General features: G+C 43.3%; 2 protein-coding genes across 4 annotated transcripts in view; one reads left to right on the top strand and one right to left on the bottom strand.

Annotated features, from left to right (window-relative positions):
• Nucleotides 1-11,254, top strand: part of pcf11 (PCF11 cleavage and polyadenylation factor subunit) — a 20,972-nt gene extending 9,718 nt beyond the window's left edge. Inside the window, exons 5-18 of one of the 2 annotated variants that reach the window (XM_033649033.2) lie at nucleotides 686-1,680; nucleotides 2,003-2,180; nucleotides 2,857-3,256; nucleotides 4,619-4,762; nucleotides 4,870-4,935; nucleotides 5,211-6,550; nucleotides 6,756-6,822; nucleotides 6,934-7,059; nucleotides 7,176-7,299; nucleotides 8,390-8,573; nucleotides 8,676-8,831; nucleotides 9,239-9,331; nucleotides 10,289-10,324; nucleotides 10,403-11,254. In XM_033649033.2, coding sequence (XP_033504924.1) covers nucleotides 686-1,680; nucleotides 2,003-2,180; nucleotides 2,857-3,256; nucleotides 4,619-4,762; nucleotides 4,870-4,935; nucleotides 5,211-6,550; nucleotides 6,756-6,822; nucleotides 6,934-7,059; nucleotides 7,176-7,299; nucleotides 8,390-8,573; nucleotides 8,676-8,831; nucleotides 9,239-9,331; nucleotides 10,289-10,324; nucleotides 10,403-10,648 — 4,155 coding nt within the window. In that variant the 3' untranslated portion in view covers nucleotides 10,649-11,254. The remainder of the gene's footprint in view (nucleotides 1-685; nucleotides 1,681-2,002; nucleotides 2,181-2,856; nucleotides 3,257-4,618; nucleotides 4,763-4,869; nucleotides 4,936-5,210; nucleotides 6,551-6,755; nucleotides 6,823-6,933; nucleotides 7,060-7,175; nucleotides 7,300-8,389; nucleotides 8,574-8,675; nucleotides 8,832-9,238; nucleotides 9,332-10,288; nucleotides 10,325-10,402) is intronic. The other variant, XM_033649042.2, reaches the window with a different exon arrangement.
• ccdc90b (coiled-coil domain containing 90B) lies at nucleotides 10,719-19,654 on the bottom strand. 2 transcript variants are annotated; one of them, XM_033636060.2, is made up of 9 exons: nucleotides 19,519-19,654; nucleotides 19,184-19,303; nucleotides 16,799-16,902; nucleotides 16,586-16,687; nucleotides 15,792-15,833; nucleotides 15,637-15,708; nucleotides 15,221-15,274; nucleotides 15,021-15,135; nucleotides 10,719-13,939 (listed from the first exon to the last, which is right to left on the bottom strand). In XM_033636060.2, the coding sequence occupies exons 1-9, from the start codon at nucleotides 19,553-19,555 to the stop codon at nucleotides 13,884-13,886; spliced, it is 702 nt and encodes a 233-aa protein (XP_033491951.1). In that variant the 5' UTR covers nucleotides 19,556-19,654; the 3' UTR covers nucleotides 10,719-13,883. The 2 variants fall into 2 exon arrangements, with proteins under 2 accessions (XP_033491951.1, XP_078028776.1); XM_078172650.1 differs by lacking the exons at nucleotides 10,719-13,939; nucleotides 15,021-15,135; nucleotides 15,221-15,274 and adding an exon at nucleotides 15,287-15,464.

Raw genomic sequence — 19,654 nt, 5'->3', positions numbered from 1 at the left:
TTTATGGAGGAGAGAGCTGCCGCTATCAGAAATAAATAAATGACTTGTTATTTAAATGACTGTGCCAGTAACTGTACCAATATAATTTTACAAATAAATGTAGATATATTAATTAACTGATGAAACGTGACACAAATTGAAATTCTTCTTTTAATTTGCTTCTTTTAGTATATTTCCCTTTAATAAATTTTAATCTTTATTTATTTTATTTTTGCTTTAATTTTTTTATTTAACATTTTTATAACTTTTTTAAAAAAAAATTTTTACTTTTATTTTTTGTTTCGTTTGTTCACTTAAAAGTTATTTATTTTTACTTTTATTTTTTAAGTTAGTTATTTTTACTTAATTATTTACATTTTAAAGGTAATTTTTTTAATACATTTATTGTTACTCTTATTTTTAATTTATTTTTATTTTTAGCATTTATACATTTTTTAATTTAATTATTTTTACTTTTATTAAAATGCATATTTATTTTTGCTTTTTTAAATTTATTTTAAATTACTTAAAGCAGTTATTTGCTGTTTTTCACTCTTTATTTTCCCGAACTTATTTCTTTATCTAGTTGAATTTCTGGTGACATCAGTGACTTCCTGTTTCCTGTTCGTTTCAGTCCGTCCATGTTTAGAAATAAATTTTCTCCCTCCACTGCATCAGAACCAACAGTTGTTTCATGTGTCCACAGGCCGGTGGATTTGTGATGCCAACAGCGACTTCAGTCTCAACTCCAGCAACGCAGAGCGCGGCACTGAGCACGGCACCGAAGACCACCAGCCAAACTGTCCCCGTGGTCCGACCGTGGCTACCTCCTCAGACTCAGACAGACGCCAAGTCGACCACCAGAGACCCCCGACTGAACCGCACCGGCCCCCCTGCTGCCTCCCAGGCCAAAGAACAGCCTGCTGGCAAGAAGGATGGCCTCGCCACACCTGAGAAATCCACCCGGCCAGAGAAGGCCAGGACCCCGAGGAAAGACGTGTTAGAGGACAAGGCCAAGTCCAAGTCTCCATCTCCGCTGGCCAAAAGTGTCCAGAGTAAAAACAAACAGGCGGAGGCCGAGATTCTGAAGTCAGCTGACGGCACGAAGAAAGACCCCCGACTGAAGAAACGCACACAGGACAAGAGTGGAGACGCCAGAGACGAGGAGCTGAAGGAGAAGAAAAGATGCACAGAGAAGAAGGAGCGAGAGGGCGCCGCCCGGGGGGTCGACCCTCAACGGTCCAACAAGGGGAAGCTGGTGAACGGCTCAGTGACCAAACACGATCGCGAAGAGCCCGCGGAGAAGCTCGAGTTCAAGACCGGAGGCAACGCCCGGACGCACGCCAGGAAACGCACCCGCTCCCGCTCCAGGTCTCGCTCCCCCGCCACCTCCCCAAAGAGGAAGGACAGGCGGTCCCCAAAGAGCAGAGCCCGGAGCAACTCCCTGTCCCCGTCTCCCTCCCACAAAGCCGGCAAACCCAGGAGGGTCCGCGCAGAAGAACCGGAGCACGGCAAGCCCGGCAGAGAGGCCCGCCTCGCACCCAAGAAGAACCAATCAGAGAACAGGAGGTCAAAGAGGCCGGCTGAGGATCGGCACTCTGAGGCCAGAGACTCTCACTCCCCACGGAGCCACGACGGAGGAGGCAAGGAGGCCAAGGAGGCTCCTCACCGCTGGAGGAGCGGCTGGGAGGAGAACAAACAGTGAGTCCGTCACCTCAGATCATATTTAATGTTTTAAACAAACGTCACGTCTGATTCACATGAATGTGTCATCAGACTGAACGCTGGCGTCACGTGTTCCTCATCTAACAAGTTTTATCATCGTACAGCTGTTTGTGTTCGCACGTTAAGGAACTTTGATCTTTTGTGTTTAATGACAGATTATTCTTTTTTTTGTAGTCGTATTTTTTCAATTGATAGCTGCTTTAAACTAAAATCGATGGATCATCATCATCACAGCGATCCTGCAGGTCGTCTCAGTGTTTGTGGATGAAGTTAAAGAGTGTGTGTGTTTCCTTCTCAGTCCGAAGCTGCCGGAGGAACCTCACCTGAAGCCCTCAGGACCTCCCAGACACAAACAGTACGGCGGCCCGCCTCGCCCCACCACCCCCCGAACCCCGAAGCATCGCCTCAGCGTAGACGCCAATCTGCAGATACCTGAAGTCCTCAACTCCGCCTCCAAGAAGGACCTGCTGAGGAGGGTACGTCATAAACACCACGCTCACTGATTCTTTATAAATACTTTATAAAAGTCACAAAAACAAAAAATTAAAGGCTTCAAAACATGCAGAAGAATTATTTCCACCTACTGGTAAAAAAACAAAACAGTCAGGATGGAAACTGAAGGCCCGGCGGGGACGGAGCACCTGTCGTCTGTGGTCATTGTGACTTGACCAGCAGACTTCACTACAAGCTGATTGGCTGTTGAAACGGGTAACGTGCTTTAAAACCAGCTGCAGGCAGTTTGACCAGTTGAGTGTCAGGTGACATCATCAGCCAGCTTGAGTCGAGCTCAGACCGTCCAGTTCACACTGCTGACACTTTTCTCTGCAACGTTCTGAAACGGTTTTGTGTCATAGTGAATCTTTGGTCTGAGCTGGGGTGGTGCAGGTGTCTCTGTCCACTTCTGTGCTCTCTGTGTCCGCGGTGGCGAGCATTTGAAAATGCAGAAGTACAATCTGTAGTCTGAGCAATGATCTAAGATCCAGAGAAAATCCACTGGGTGACACATACTGTGTCACCCAGTGGATTTTTACTGAGAGACGAGCGGAAACACAAACTAATCATTTGCACACACAGTGTTATGACACAGAGCTGGCTGAAAATCAGCACAGGTTTCATCTCTGTAACAGTTGTCGTCTTCTCGTCTCTGTGCAGGCCAGTAAGCGTCTGGAGAGCGGCGAGATCACCGAGGAGGACTTCCTGAACATGGCCCACAAGATCAAACACTTCTTTCAGTATCAGGAGGAGAGGCAGCGCTCCGACAGCTGGGAAGAGTCCGCTGACTTCCCTGCCAAGAAAGTGCCGCTGCTGACTACCCCGGGTGCCCCCTCCCAGCCACGGCCCCATGAAGGCATGGACCCGGCGGAGCTGTCGTACTACGAACACAAGTCCAAGCTCAGGAAGACGCAGGTCACCCACCGAAACACTGGGGAGGAGTGGGACGGCGAGGAGAGTCCGGAGGAGAGCGAGGAGACTGGGCAGGGTGAGAAGACGGGCCGCAGCGCCGGACACCCGCCATCACATAAATACAACCGGGCGCCACGGGACAGACCAGGTAGGCTGAGTGTTGATTGATGTCTTTGGCTCATGTGATGTTTAACTGAATATTTTGGGTTTTGGTTTTCAAATGAAACAAGCTGTCAGAATACATCACTCGGTGCTGTGGCGAATAATTAAAGGCTTACTCGTGACGCGGCGACGACATCCGTGGCCAGAGGCGGCATGTTTTTGGGTTGTCTGTCACAATGTCCCAAACACCCTCGACGCTGTTCAATCCTCATGCGCACGTTATCTCAAGAACACCGTGAGGGAATTTCTTCAAATCTGGCAAAAATGTCCACATGAACATGATGAATGATTAGATTTTGTTAATCATAGGTCAGAGGTCACTGTGACCTTGCTTCGGTCTCATTCTTGTAAACACAATATCTAAAAAAAAAAAAAAAAAAAAAAAAAACACCTTGAAGGATTTCCTTCAGATTTGGCACAAACGTCCACATAGACTCAATGATGAACTCATAAGATTTTTAGAAGTTCAAAGGTCACTGTGACTTTGGCGTTTGTTTCATGCTCGTGAACAGGATGTTTTAAGAAGGCCTTGAGCTTGGTTCCCATTGTATTGGAAAGCCTGGAAAAGTCATTGAATTTCACAATTATATTTTCCAGGCCTGGAAAAGTCATGGAGTTAGTGAGAATAATTAAAAGTTATGAGTTTTGTTGTGTGTTATGATATTGTCACAATAATCTTTAATAAATAACCTATAACATAATGACAGATAATTTTCTATCGACGTAACGTAGCTTTAACGTGTCAATACGTGATGTTTTGTTTACTGTCGTGTTCGTTGCGTAATTTTCTCCCCTCGTTCAGTCTCTCCCTTCATGTATGCCCGCTTGTTGAAGTTATGTTTGAATTGAATTTCAATCTGAAAAATGTTTGAAAAATGCCAAAGAAGTGGGCAAGAAGAAATTATGGGTCTTTGAAAAGTCTTGCACAATTTGGCACAAACATCCACCTGGACTCCAAAATGAGCTGAACAGATGGTGGTCAGAGGTTACTGTGACCTTTAGTCCGTCATCATGATCATGAACAAGATATTTTAAGAAGGCCTCGAGGGAACTTCCCTAAAATTCTAGTTTTCATTTTTTTCTTTCATTTGATAAACAAAATAATTTGGAGAAAATAATCTGCAGATTAATTGATGATAAACATAATTATTAGTCTCACTAGACAAGTAGCATCTTTTTTAATGTGGAGGGGTCGTCTCGTTTCCTAGAATACGTAGATGAAGGGCGCTGTTTTCAGGTTCTTCCAACCTCACTGATCGCTAAACTGTCAAGTCCTGACGTCAGAGCTTCATGACGAAGACGGTTTATTGTTGTGTCACTGACGTGCGCTGGTTAATGACTCTTACAGGTGAGAGGAGGAGTAAAGAGCGTGAGGAGCCCCGCCCACCACTCGGCCCCATGATCGAGGAGTACCACCACGGCAAAGAGTTCCCCACCCTGAAGTCTCTGCCGGGCCTTCGCTTCAGGAGGAGAGCCGACCCCAGAGAGTCCAGTGAGTCCACGGCTCCGAACACGTCCACCATGACATGATGTCTTATCTGCCTGTAAACTGATCTGTGAAGCCAAACGTTATCTGTCGTCTGTCGTCTTTATCCACAGAGAGGTCAGAGGTCAGGTTCTGGAGCTGCGGGGTGTCAGGGTCTCGATCAGGGACACTTCAGCAGGGTTAGAGACTCTTTAAAAAGATCGGTTTACACATTTAATTAGGGAGTTCAGCTCACACGCTCAGCCTCAGTTAATAACCACAGCAGAGTCCGATCAGCTCATCAGGTCAGGAGACGCCGTCCGTAACCAGAGAAGAAGAGTTTACGTTTCGTCCTTTTTAGATCTCTGTCTGTACTTTGAATCTTTACTAACTGTAGATGAGATGAGCTGTTGTTTTACTGATGAGTCACAGGAAGTCCTGTGCGTCTTCATGAGTTTCTGTCCGCTGTTTCCAGGTGAGAGGGAGTGGAACTCTCCGCTGACAGAGCGCCAACGCCTCGACGAACGTGAGGAGCAGAAGAGCGGCTACGATGCTCCGCGGAGGTACGGCCAACCTGTCGAATCCAGGCTCCCTGATCCACGGAGGCCAGAGGTGCCCCCGCCCTCCGGCACCGTGGTGCACAGGAACTGTCCGAGTCCAGCTGGTCTGGACCCGCCGGCGCCCAGGTTTGAGCGTGAGCGCCTGTCTCCTCTACACCAGAAAGACTCTGCAGAGATGAGCCCAGTCCCGCGCTTCGAGAGCCCCAACAGTGAACACTCCGACGATGGGCCACTCAATCTGGATGCCCCCCCGCTTCCCCCTCCACCCAAGTCCATCCTCAAGGCGCCTGTCCGTGGAGGACCGCTGTCTTCTGTCCGACAGCACAGTGACTCCCCAGGACACACACCTCCTCATGATGGAGGACACCCCTCCTCCCGGTACGACGGGCCCGGACACATGGGCCCCTCCAGACCGCACCCTCCAGGGTGGTACGAGAGCGGTGGACCCGGGCGCTACGATGAGTCGTCCCGATTCGACGGGCCTCACCACCAGGGTCCTGGCAGGTTTGATGGCGGGGGACCGCCTCATCACAATATGCCAGAGAGGTTTGACGGACCCCACATGTCTCACGGTCCAATGAGGGGCGGAGACAGCATGGGGCGGTTTGACGGTCCACCTCACCCTCAGGGCCCCGGGAGATTTGATGGTCCCATTGGTCAGCAGCCCCCGGTGAGGTTCGACGGTCCAGGGCCCGGACCGGGTCACTTTGAGGGTCCTATTCAGCGCTTTGACGGCCCGCTGCGCTTTGACAACAACATGGCTCCTGGTCCTGGATCTGGACCAATGAACTTCCAGCAGACGCGACCCATCCGCTTTGACGGCCCTCCAAACCAGATGGGCCCGATGAGGTTCGATGGCCCTGGTCCGCTGCGCTTCGAGGGGCCCGTTCAGCCAGGTCCCAGGTTTGACTTACCCAACGTGCCCCATCAGGGTGGGCCACCACGGTACGAGTGTGCTCCCAGCCAGCAGGGCCCCCTGAGGTTTCCTCCTCAACACAACCTGCAGCCCCCCATGGGGCCGATGGCCCCACCCATGTACGAACCTATTGCCCCCCCGCAGAACTTCAACATGGCCCCCCAGCGCTTCCCTGAGCCCATGAACCCTCAGTTCCCGGCGGGGCCAATGGCGTTCCCAGCTCAGCCCAACCTGCAGCCAGGAGGAAGCTTCAACATGCAGGCGGCGCCGCCCTTCAGCCAGCCGGGCCCCGTCCCCTTCTACAACCCCGCTGCCCCCGCCGTCAGCATGCAGCAGCCGGTGAGTCCAACAAAGCCGATATGTTTTATATCAACACAAAGATCTCTCAGGTTTGGTTTGATGTTTAGTAATGTCACAGAAGAGTCTCGGGGGTTCATTCCACTTTCACTCAGGATCGCTGGTCCTCATGTACCCAGTATAAGCCCAGTATAAACCCAGTATAAACCCAGTGTACCCGGTCTTAAAATGTCCCGTTTGTTTGCAGGTAAACATGTTGGCGAACCCCAACCAGCCCTTCCTGCCTCAGAACCCAGTGCCTTTCGGACAGCAGAGTAAGATCTTCCTCCTGATTTTAACTCACACACATTTTACACAGTTTTTTTTAACACTAAACTGGAGAAAAATCAAAGTGTTTCTAACTGGTGTGTTTTGTGTCCCTGTAGCTCCGCAGGTCGCCCCTCCAGAGAACCACTTCGGTCAGGTTGACGTCAACGACCTGCTGTCCAAACTCATTTCCACCGGCATCATCAAACCCTCGCAGCCCGACGCCGCACCGACCACCACCACGGGTCAGTGGACCGGCGTCATGATTTCTGTGGTCAACTCGTTAGTTTGATCCGAGACTTTAATGTGATCAATAATCAGCAGGTTGTAAAAATTTACATGATTTCATTTGTTTTCCCAGAATCATCTTCCACGCCCTCAGCAGCTCCGCCTGTGGTGGAGGAGGAGGAAGAGGAGGCGGATGAGGTGGAGGAGGAAGACGACATCCCGGACCTGACCAGCTTCACTGTCGATGACATGAAACAGTGAGTACAGACTGAACGTGACCATTCAGACCTAAAACACTTTGTCAATAAGTGGATCACCAGGACTGGTGGAGTCTCCCAAAGACTACAGAAAAGATGTTACTAACATGTTTGGCATGTTTTTTGAAATGTCCAAGAACTGTGAGTAAAATGTCCAAAAATAAAACAGAATATTAAAGTATTTGTAAAATATCAGATTTCTTTTCCTGGAAAAATAATTACTAAAATGTTTGAAAAATATGTATATAGTAACATATCCTTTTTTTTCCTTTTGTAAAAAATATATAAATAGAAGGAACCCAAATTATTGGTAAAATGTCAGAATAATATTGTCAGACTTCTTTTGTAAAAAAAAATAAATAAATAAATATGGGTAATATGACGAAATTATTATTAAAGAAAAGAATTAGTAAAATGTCTGAAAGATTTACTAAAATGTCAGAATGTATTGGTAAAATTTTTGCCTGAAAAATATAAGTAAAATCTCAGACTTGTTTTGTAAACATTTATATGATATAACTCCAAATTGTTGGTACAATGTCAGAATGTGTTTCTGATAAATATTTGTAAAATGTCCATAAATATCTAAAATCTAAAAATGTTACCAAAACTATAAGAAAACATAAATTCTATATAATATTAGTAAAATGTTTAATATTACTCAGGGAAAAATCTAAGTTAATATTGCTGTGCTTTATTGATTAGTCGATCAGCAGGAAGTTAATCACTAACAGATCTGATCATTTCCAAACATGTAAACTGTTCTCTGGCTCAGCTCCTGCAGTCTCAGGATTTTTCTCAGCTTCATATCATTTAAAATATGAACTTTTTTGGTTGTTATGACAGTTGGTCGCACACGTATTTTCTCTCGCTGTGTCTTGAAATATCTCACTGATCAATTGATAATTAAAGTAGTTGCTGTTTGCAGCCGTAGTCGTCTGCTCCCGGTGTTTTGGAAAATAAAAACGTGCACAGATTTGCACAGGGTCGATATTTGTCACCATTAGTCTTGAAATAAAGTAAACAAATACAAAAATGGTGAGCTGCTGTTTGACCGGTCTGACTTGTTCTGTCCCCGTCTGTCTGTCAGGCGTTACGAGAGCGTGGTGACCAAGCTGTACTCAGGGAACCAGTGCTGCTTGTGCAGCATGAGGTTCACCACCGCTCAGACCGACATGTACGCCGACCACCTGGACTGGCACTTCAGACAGAACCACGCCGGCAAGGTCGCCAGCAAGAAGATCACACACCGCCGCTGGTACTACACGCTCACGGTGAGAATGCACGTGTCCTCCATACGGACCTCAAAACAGCTGAAGGTTATCAAAGGTCAGATCTGATGTTTAAACTTGTGTGTGTGTGTGTGTGTTTGTCAGGACTGGATAGAGTTCGAGGAGATCGCCGACCTGGAGGAGCGAGCCAAGAGTCAGTTCTTTGAGAAGGAGAACGAGGAGGAGGTGCAGAAGAGCCAGGCGGCCGCCAAGGAGAAGGAGTTCCAGAGCGTGAAGGCCACCAAGGACCAAGTGGGAGAGGTGAGACACGCTGTGACGAGACGACAGAGCTGAGATCTGCTGTGTAGTCTCATCTTTAATATTACGTCATTTATTACTTTGTGTTAATAATCTGTGAAGTAACTAAAGCTGTCTGATACATGTAGTGAAGTAAAAAGTGCATGTGCAGGAGGAGAAGTATTAAGTTACATAAAATAGAAATATCAAAATGCAGTTTGTACTTGAGTAAATGTACTTAGTTACTTTCCACCATGTAGTAAATACATCAGAAACAACTAAAAAACATCATCACTGACATTAAGGAATTTTTTTCATCCATTTTGTATTTATATATTTATTATTAATTTTACTCAACACGTTTGTTTCTCACGAGTCACTGACAATGTGTGTGACAGTGTGAAAGGTCAAAAATGTTTTTCTTCCTGCAGTCGTGTGAAATCTGTCAGGAGCCCTTTGAGACGTACTGGGTGGAGGAGGAGGAGGACTGGTTCCTGAAGAACGCCGTCAGGGTCGATGACAAGGTACGACACAGCGCCAACATCACCACACACTCCAGAAATATGTCTTAGAAGTGTCTGAAAATATTCCCCTGAAAAGTATTTGTAAAATGTCGGAGGAAAAAAGGATTAGTGAAGTGTCCTAATTTCCCCCCGAGAAATATTACTAATGTCCCAAAATGCTCGTAACATCTAGACGAAACATTTGTAAAAATGTAGGAAAAATATTTGTGAAATGTAGGAAGAAATTTTAATAAAATGCCCACGAAGTATTGTTAAAATGTAGGAAAAATACTAGTAAAATATCCAAAACAAAATACCAGTAAAATGTCTTAAAAAATATTAGTAAAATGTCAGAAAAAAAATTGTGAAATGTCCAAAAATAATTAGTAAAATTTGTACAAAAATTGTAGAATTTATGTAAAATAGTAGTAAAATGGAAAAAATATTAATAAAATGAGGGAAACATATAATTAAAATGTCCAAAAAAAATTGTAAATTTAAAAAAAAAAAAAAAAAAATTATTGATGTAGAAAAAATGGAAATGTCCAAAAAATGAGTAACAAATATCTGTAAAATATTAATGCTCATCAGTCCTACTGACACTGAACATCAGCTCATTTCTTCTCTCTGAACTTTGTTGAGCTAAACATTTGTTTGAGCTAAAATCAGAACCAATCAGTGGACTGATCAGGAGATTGACGGATAAATGAATAATTCGAAGCATGTGACACTGAACTGAGTGTCCTGGTTTTATCCAGCTATTTAACTTCAAACCAGCGGTGGACTGAGGGGTTAGCAACAATCAGCTAATGTTAGCATGCTAACATGCTAAGCTAAGATGAAAGTGAAGAATGTGAGTTTATTTTATCTGATTTTAAAAACCTGTTTCCTTCAGTTCTGTGTGTGTTTGACGTGTTGATGACAGTGGTCAGTATCCAAGGATCAGTACCTGCAGTGACTGTTTGTTTGTGTTTACAGAACTTCCACCCCGCCTGTTTTGAAGATTATAAAAATGTAAGTATCTGAAGAATAAATCAAAATCATAACGCTGAAGGTTTCAGACGTCTGACCTGCTGCTGTTTGTCTCCTCAGTCGTCGTACCTCGACGTCACGCCGTCGCCCAACAAGCTGCTCACTGATCATCCGCTGAGCGCTTACATAAAGAGTGAAGAAGAGGAGGGCACTTCCTGTGAAGTTGCTGCTGCTGCTGCCGCCGCCGCCGCCTCAGTCTCAGTCAAACAGGAAGTGAAGTCTGAGGCGAGCGAGCTTCCCGATGTGAAAAAAGAGGAGGAGGAGGTTTTAAGAGACGAAGTGCAATGTGAGGAGAGCAAACAGTGACCCGCTGGCGCTCTCGGCGTCGACGACCTTTTCTCTGTTTTTCAGAGGGAAAGGTGTTTTTAGCGTGCGGGGGCGGGGCCCTCCGCACCGACAATAAAGCTCAATACATTTTTGTATTTGGATCCTGCGCGGCCATTTGAGGTCTGCTGTCTGTCTGTGAAGGACACGTGGAGACATGTTTGCTTTGTGGGCTCAGAGATGTAAATGATTTAATTTATGAATTAAAGTATTTTTTGTATCTCTGGTGTAACAGTGATTGAATCTGGCGGCTGCTGCTCGCTGCCCGTCACCCTCTGTACATAGTTTATTGATTAATTGATTGATTGGTTGATTGGTTTGATGACGACTTGACGACAGGTGTTGAGTTGTTTGCTGCTGCGTTAAAGGTAAGCATCACCTGATTGGACGGCTGAAGACTGGACCCGGCTCTTCAGGACGCGTCTCTCCGCAGGATCAGTCGTCCTTTTTCTTTTGTTTTTCTTTGGTCTTCAATAAAAGAGTCTGAAACTTGTTTGTGTTCGTGTGAACGCTGATTGATCTCTGACGCTCGCCGTTTTATTGTCACTTAGGTTTCCAAACTAACAATAAAGGTTCAGTGGATTTAAAGTTTCTCTTCTGCTGTTTTTATTTCTGGTTTTTATTTGAGACGCTGACGGGGTCAAAGCAGGGACGAGAAGTTAAGGGAAAATTTTAAGGTGTTTAAATCGGAGCCAGTTTTTGAAGCCGCGTGTGGCCGCCATGTTTCTGCTGTGACTCAGGTTTTAACTCAGCAGCAGTTTGTGATGTCGGTGGCGGGGTCCGCCGCTACCGCACTGAAGTCACAGTAAACAAAGTGAACAAACGTCTGAAGACAAGCGGACGTCATATTTTATGCAGATTTTATGTCTCAGCTTCTTTCTGAATTCAAACCACTCACAGAACAGAAACGGAACTGATTCGTGTTTTTTATTTTCAGTTTGCCTCAGGTTTTATTTATTTTTATATTCTTTTTTATTTTACAACTTTTTTCTTTTTTGTTTGTTCTTTTTCCCTTTTTTACTTTTTAAAATCTATCTTGTACTTTTTTTCTTTCATTATATTTTTCATTTACTTTTTCCTTCTGTTCTTTGTTTGTTTTCTGTCTTTCCATCTCTTTCTTCCACCACCCTCCCTATTTATTCTTGTTTTCTTTTTCCCGTTCTTATGATTTTCTATTTTCTTCCATCCTCCCTTTCTGTTAATTTTTCTTGCTTTTTAAATGATTCTTTCCTTTCTTCCACCATCTTCCCTCCATTATTGTTTTATTCTGTTTTATCTTCTTACATTCACCATCCTCCCTTTTTATTAAACTTTCTTTCTGCCCTACTTTTCTGTTCGTTTTCCTTTTTTATTTTCTATCTTTCCCTTCTCCCATCCTCCTATTTCTTTGAAGTGCTTTTGTTCTTTCTGTTTTACCTTTTCATAATTATTTTATTCTTCCACATCCTTCTTTCTTTTTTCTCTTTTCTTTTTCTGCTCCATTTGTTTCTTTTCCTTCCACATCCTCCCTTCACTGTCTCAGTGTTCATTTTTTATCCTCTTTTTCCTACTTTTTTTCTTCCAGTTTTTTTCTAAACCGTTTTCCTTTTTAGCATTTCCTTTCTTCCTCTATTGTCCCTTTATTTGCTTTATTTAAATCTTTTTTTCTGTCTGGTCTCTTTTTCGCTTTCTTTCTATTTTCCCCGCTCAGCAGTGAGTCGACAGTTTTTCAGTTTTTTGTTATGTAAAAAAAAAAAAAACGCAGTTTTTTTCCTTCTGATTTAAAATGTTTATTTCATTTGACCCTCTCAGACTCTCCTTCACTCCGTCACACAAACAAAATGTCTTATTAAATATTTAGTGTAAACGATCCTTCAGTCTCAGTCAATCAAACACAACAAACAAAAATCAGTTAAAATTCAAATCAAAACACAATCAAATAAAAATGAAATTAACAGGCTCATTAAATATTCATGTTTCCTTCTGACTAAAACGTCTTCAACCAAAGTTTTTAAAAAATCATCAAATAAAGTTTTTATTCTTTAAAAATGTGGAAATATATTTTCATTTCTTCATGAACACAGTGTGTTTACTCAGATACTTAAGTACTTAATATTTGTATTCCACTACATCTCTGAGAGAAATATTCAGTACTGGTAAAAGTACTCTGATTATTTACTGAGTACATGAAGCAGTGGTTTAAAAACGCAGTATAAATCCCTCTGATGTAATCTTCATGCAGTCAAAGCAGTAAAAGTACACAGCTCGTACTCTAACTACATGAAGCTCCATATACCTGTGTACTTTTACTTGAGTATGATGTGTAATATCAGATAAAATAGAAGTATTTAAAGTACAAGTACTTTAACAGTGTACTTACATACAGTATGTGAGTAAATATACACAAGTACTTCACACTAGTGGTATTCAACCGCTACTTCTTCAAATTATTCTGTGTAATGAGTACTTTCACTGCAGTACTACAGAGTACAACTACTCTGATACAAGTTTTACTCCAGTACTACAGAGTACAAATACTCTGACACAAGTTTTACTCCAGTACTACAGAGTACAAATAATCTGACACAAGTTTTACTGAAGTTCAAAAGTATTATCAGCAGAATGTACTCAAAGGATAAAAAGTAAAACTTGTGAGTATTTGTACTCTGTAGTACTGGAGTAAAACTTGTATCAGAGTTTTTGTACTCTGTAGTACTGGAGTAAAACTTGTATCAGAGTATTTGTACTCTGTAGTACTGGAGTAAAACTTGTGTCAGAGTATTTGTACTCTGTAGTACTGGAGTAAAACTTGTATCAGAGTAGTTTATGTCAGAGTATTTGTACTCTGTAGTACTGGAGTAAAACTTATGTCAGAGTATTTGTACTCTGTAGTACTGGAGTAAAACTTATGTCAGAGTATGTATACTCTATAGTACTGGAGTAAAACTTATGTCAGAGTATTTGTACTCCGTAATAATGGAGTAAAACTTGTGTCAGAGTATTTGTACTCTGTAGTACTGGAGTAAAACATATGTCATAATATTTGTACTCTGTAGTAATGGAGTACAACTTGTATCAGAGTATTTGTACTCTGTAGTACTGCAGTAAAACTATTTGAAGTAACTGTGTTTTACTCCAGTACTACAGAGTACAGGGTTTTGTAGCAGCAACACGTTTTCAATCTGTTTGCACTGGAACTAGTTTTCGTCTAGTCTCAAGACAAGTCAGACGAGTCGGTTCACCTCCACAGGCGGTGGACACCCAGAGCAATGATGAGGCAGGAGAACACCGTCGCTGTGAGGAAGAGGAGAAAACACCTTCATCTCAAATACCATCTTATTAACATCATACACCTGTCACAGGTAAACACTGTACTTCCTGTACCTGTCACAGGTAAACACTGTACTTCCTGTACCTGTCACTGGTAAACACTGTACTTCCTGTACCTGTCACAGGTAAACACTGTACTTCCTGTACCTGTCACAGGTAAACACTGTACTTCCTGTTCCTGTCACTGGTAAACACTGTACTTCCTGTTCCTGTCACAGGTAAACACTGTACTTCCTGTTCCTGTCACAGGTAAACACTGTACTTCCTGTTCCTGTCACTGGTAAACACTGTACTTCCTGTTCCTGTCACTGGTAAACACTGTACTTCCTGTACCTGTCACTGGTAAACACTGTACTTCCTGTTCCTGTCACTGGTAAACACTGTACTTCCTGTTCCTGTCACAGGTAAACACTGTACTTCCTGTAACTGTCACAGGTAAACACTGTACTTCCTGTTCCTGTCACTGGTAAACACTGTACTTCCTGTTCCTGTCACTGGTAAACACTGTACTTCCTGTACCTGTCACAGGTAAACACTGTACTTCCTGTAACTGTCACAGGTAAACACTGTACTTCCTGTTCCTGTCACTGGTAAACACTGTACTTCCTGTACCTGTCACTGGTAAACACTGTACTTCCTGTTCCTGTCACTGGTAAACACTGTACTTCCTGTACCTGTCACAGGTAAACACTGTACTTTCTGTTCCTGTCACAGGTAAACACTGTACTTCCTGTTCCTGTCACTGGTAAACACTGTACTTCCTGTAACTGTCACTGGTAAACACTGTACTTCCTGTTCCTGTCACTGGTAAACACTGTACTTCCTGTACCTGTCACAGGTAAACACTGTACTTCCTGTAACTGTCACTGGTAAACACTGTACTTCCTGTTCCTGTCACTGGTAAACACTGTACTTCCTGTACCTGTCACTGGTAAACACTGTACTTCCTGTACCTGTCACTGGTAAACACTGTACTTCCTGTTCCTGTCATAGGTAAACACTGTACTTCCTGTTCCTGTGCGTGTCACAGAACTCATTGACGTACCTGCGAGGTAGCGGATCGTCTCCAGTTTCAGAGACTCGAGCACTGTTTTGAGTGACGCCACCTGCAGGTCGATCTTCTTGTTGATCTCCATGTTGTCGTGTTCCAGGTCGGCTTTCTGACCACAGGAAACACATGATGATGTCATCAAGACGCCACAGGGACAGGTGTGGTGTTAGGTTGTAGGAGTAGTGTGTATTTACCTTGTGATGGAACTCCGTACTCGCCTCCATCAGCTTCTTCTCCTGCTCCGTGAACTGACACACAAACACTCAGTGAGACATGCACCCTAATTCTGCCTCCTCTTCTCCTCTCTCCTTATCTCCTTTCTCATCTCCTCTCCTCTTTCCTCATCTCCTCTCTCCTTGTCTCCTCTCTCCTCATCTCTTCTCCTCTCTTCTTGTTTCCTCTCTCCTTTCTCTCCTTGTCTCCTCTCTTGACACACAGCTAATGATGTCGTCATTACAGAAGAAAAGTGTCACACACTGGCTGAAATGCCTGTTGCCTTGTCTCCTCTCTCCTCATCTCCTCCTTTCCTCCTCCAGTCTCATCCCAGTCAGGAGGTAGTGAGAGGTGAGGAGAGGAGGCGAGGGAAGGAGAGGAGGAAGCACTGTCTCACCATGTCTGAGATCCTGCTGCTCTGCAGGTTGATGTCCAGTTTGGTTTCTGCTCTGAGTTTCTGACTCTCCTCCTGGACACAAACACATCACGTCACGTCAGAGCTTCACTTCCTGTCGCAGCGCTCACACACACTTTATAAAAACACTTTCTGACCTTCAGTCTGTTCTGCAGCTGCTCCAGCTCCCGCTTCATTTTCTGCCAGAAAACAAAGAGTTAAAACACAAAGAGGTCAAAAACATCGTCACAGAATCTTTCGCACAAAATCTCCTTCGTGTTTTTAATAAAATGTTTAATCTGTGGTGAATTTTTATTTTCAGATTTAAAGATTAAATAAATGTTATTGACTGTTATTTTCTGCAAATTATGAATACATTAAATTTGTACGTCATTATGTAGAAACTTTATATTTCACTAACGCTGAGCATGTTTAATGTGCGGTTAGATTTAGGAACAAAAACCACCTGGTTATGGAAGAGATCATGTTTGGGCGTAAAATACACGGTATTGTCGCACCATCCCGACAGGAAACGCAGAGATGTTTCAACAACAACTTTTCGCAGCACTATCCCGACACAAACAACAGCAGCGGGTCGCTAACAGCCACGTTTGGTGCGTAAAAAGCTGCAGGAAACTCAGCTGGTGTTGACCGATGGTCTGCTGAACGTGAACTCTGGACGTGACTCTGATATAATACCTGACACAAAGATCGTTAACTGGAAGAGACGTAAATATTTAACGATCTAATTTACTGTTTGTGTTGTTGTATTTTGTTGTAGTTTAAATTAAATTAAGAGTTTTTAATTTTTTTTGTATTGACGTCCAGATTTTGTCCCGTGTTGGATCCCGTAGGTCATTAAACAGTTTCAGGAAACTGTTCCTGAGCGACAGGCGGTGAGGGGTGAGGGTCAGTTTGACAGTGACAGATGTGGGCGTGTCTCTGGTCATACGCTGTTTTCAGATCGCAGGTTGGCGAAGTCGCTCTTCTCCAGGATCACCATGTCCTTCCTGATGGAGTCCAGGTGGGCGAAGATCTGCTGCACCGCGATCTCCTGCAGCAACAACAACAACAACAACAACTGAGCGTCCTGAACAAATACTCCGATCCTTTCTGTGACTTTTGTTCTAAAAGTTCCAAATCAAACTTTATTTAAAGTTCCCACCTGGTGTGATTTGGTCACCATGTCTTTATAAACGATGTCCATGTTTGCTGTCGTCAAGGTAACCAGAGCTGAGACTATCAGCTCCGCCTGATGCTTCTCAAAACCTGCACAGAAAAAATAAATCTACATTTCTACAGTGTGATGGAGGCTGAAGAGGCGGAGGACGACATGTTCACATACAAACGTTTCACCTTCTTAGGTTTATATCAGTGACTGGATTATTCAAAATTCTAAATTATTTTTCTTTATTTTTCCATCCTATAAAGATTGTTTTTTCTATTTTAAAATTAATTTCTGATATTTTTGAAAAACATTTCAAAACAGTTTTGTATTTTTAAGAACTTATGATTTTTAAAAAATTCCATATTTGTGTTAAACATCAAACAATTTAAAAAAAGGAGCTATATGTAAGAAATCTAAAGCAAACAGTCGCAAAATCCTCCTAATATGTCACAGAGACTAAGGAATAATGTTCATATTCAGTCCGCAAATCATGTTTATGTTTTGAATTTGTGTTTTGGCCTGTTGCGCCACCCACCGCCGTCTACCAGTCTCACAGTCAGTAGAGTCTCAGCATCAGTTACAGTTACGACTGAGCTACAGCAGCACGGCAAGCAGCATTAGCAGTGTCCTGGTACATAGCATTAGCAGCCGGCTCCTCCTCAGCTGTATCCCAGCAGCAGCGTTAGCAGCAGAGAAGCCGGACTTGCTCGAACAGTCCGCTGGAAAACCGAAGATCAAGAACACGGCGACGCGGCCCTGCCACGGCAGCCGCCCGTGGGCAAACAAATCAGTCTCCAGCGTGCCGCTGTCCAGCAACCTCGAATCTGTAGTGGAGGGGGGGCGGACACGACTCGCGGCAGTATTTTGAATTTGAGTGCAGTAACCGTTTTGGCCACATTCTTACATACAGCGCCTTTAAAAAAATTACATTGAAAACTTTTTTAAAAATTACACTTTATACATTTCTATTTTGAAAAAAAAAAAATATTTACATATTTTTATATTTTGTTCATTTTTTTTTATTCCATAATTATGATTCATCAACACAATTTAAAACAAATGTGTTGTAATTTTGTTCCATCCTAAAAGTACATTTCACTTTCTTAAACTTATGTTAAAGACTGGATTTTTTTCTATTTTTAATAGGCCGTAAGGTGAACACAGTTATCATTTCATCTCGTTCCGACATCTGGGGACTACACGATCTTTACTTCATAAAAAAGATTGATACAGATCGAGTTCGTAGCTCATAACCCCGCAAGGAGGGACAGCCCTGCAGGCAGGGAGAGAGCAGCTCGCAAGGGCTATGAATGAGGAAATAATCGCCTCTGCGTTTAATACGCAAAATGGGGTCAAACCCTCGGCGGCTATTAGGTGCCCTGCTGCTGTATGCCACCCGGCGACTATTTGGAAATATACGGTATGTGACAATAATCATATGTGTATAATAACAGCATAAGTGTGACTAATGATAACAGCAGCAGCAGGAGGCATCTGGCAGGACCACGGCAGCTTTTGTAGGCTGAAATCAAGACGATCACATTAACCAGTGCGCAATCATCAGACTTGACAATTATCACGGGAAAACAATCTTTGTTATCACGAGATAACAGTGCACACAAAAAAATAAAAAATACATGGCCGTTCTCGTCTTCCGTAGCTAGCTACTGGACAGCTATGTTGTCTATGTAATAATACGTCGGTTATGCCCAGGTATTGAATCAAATGTGTTTTAAGACATTTTTGCTTAGTTCACCTTATTGTCTATTTGTCTCATCGTGTTTCATGGACACGGCGATGTGAACAGCGCTGTTTCAGCTCATTTCTGCTCACTTTTTAGGACTTCCGGGTCTGTTTTCCTCTGCTGAATGAAACCATGGCGACACGAAATGCGGGTACCTTATTGGTGTAACGCGATCACGTGACGGCCATGCCACCACTCGCGTACCAAATCTCATTACGCTCAGGCGGAACAGATCAATATGCTCAGACAGAACAAGTGCCAAATTACGACCCCGATCACAGGACTCTTGCAGGGTTATGAGCTACGAACTCCCGCTGATTAGCTGAACATGTATCGATCTTTTTTATGAAGTAAAGATCGTGTAGTCCCCAGATGTCGGAGCGGAAATCAGTTTCTGTGAGACTTTTTCTGATTCACCTTACGGCCTATAAATGTGTTTTAAAATATTGATTTGTTTGTGTGTTTTTTTTTAAAATAATTTATGATTTTTTAAAAAAAAAATCATAATTATAATCTCTCAGGAAACGAACATAACTGTTTCAATGTGAATGTGATTAAATGTTTGTCACATTTTATTTCCCTTATTGATTCACTGATTGACTGATCGGTCGATCGATCGATTGATGAATTGCTCTCACCGCTGCTCTCCAGCTCCGTCACCATGGCGTGGGAGTCAAAGGTGAGTTTTCGCTGCTCCAGAGGCGTCAGTTCCACTTTCCTCAGGTCAAAGGTCGCCGCCGGCGCTGATACATGGAACCCTGTCACACACACACACACACACACACACACACATATATAAGTTGTGACCGTGACATTTAATGACCTTCACCAACTTTGTGTAACAAGATGTTTTTTCCTCTTCACCTTTAATAAAGTTCATTATTTCCTCCTGAAGTGAAGCTGTGAGCTCATTGGCTCCGTGTGTCTGACAGTGAGAGTACTGAGGTGTGAGTAGAGTAATCAGAGTACTCACCTCTCCATGTTCCGACCCGCCGCAGCAGCGCGTTCATCTTTTCTTTAAAGTTTTCTCCAACAGTAAACTACAGACACACTCCAGCTGCTGGTTACACACCGGAAACAGTCTTACGGCACGAGGAAGTTCAACAACA

This window comes from Epinephelus lanceolatus, chromosome 11 (genome assembly GCF_041903045.1).
Source record: "Epinephelus lanceolatus isolate andai-2023 chromosome 11, ASM4190304v1, whole genome shotgun sequence".
NCBI lineage: Eukaryota > Metazoa > Chordata > Actinopteri > Perciformes > Serranidae > Epinephelus > Epinephelus lanceolatus.
This window is presented reverse-complemented; position numbering and strand designations above follow the sequence as displayed.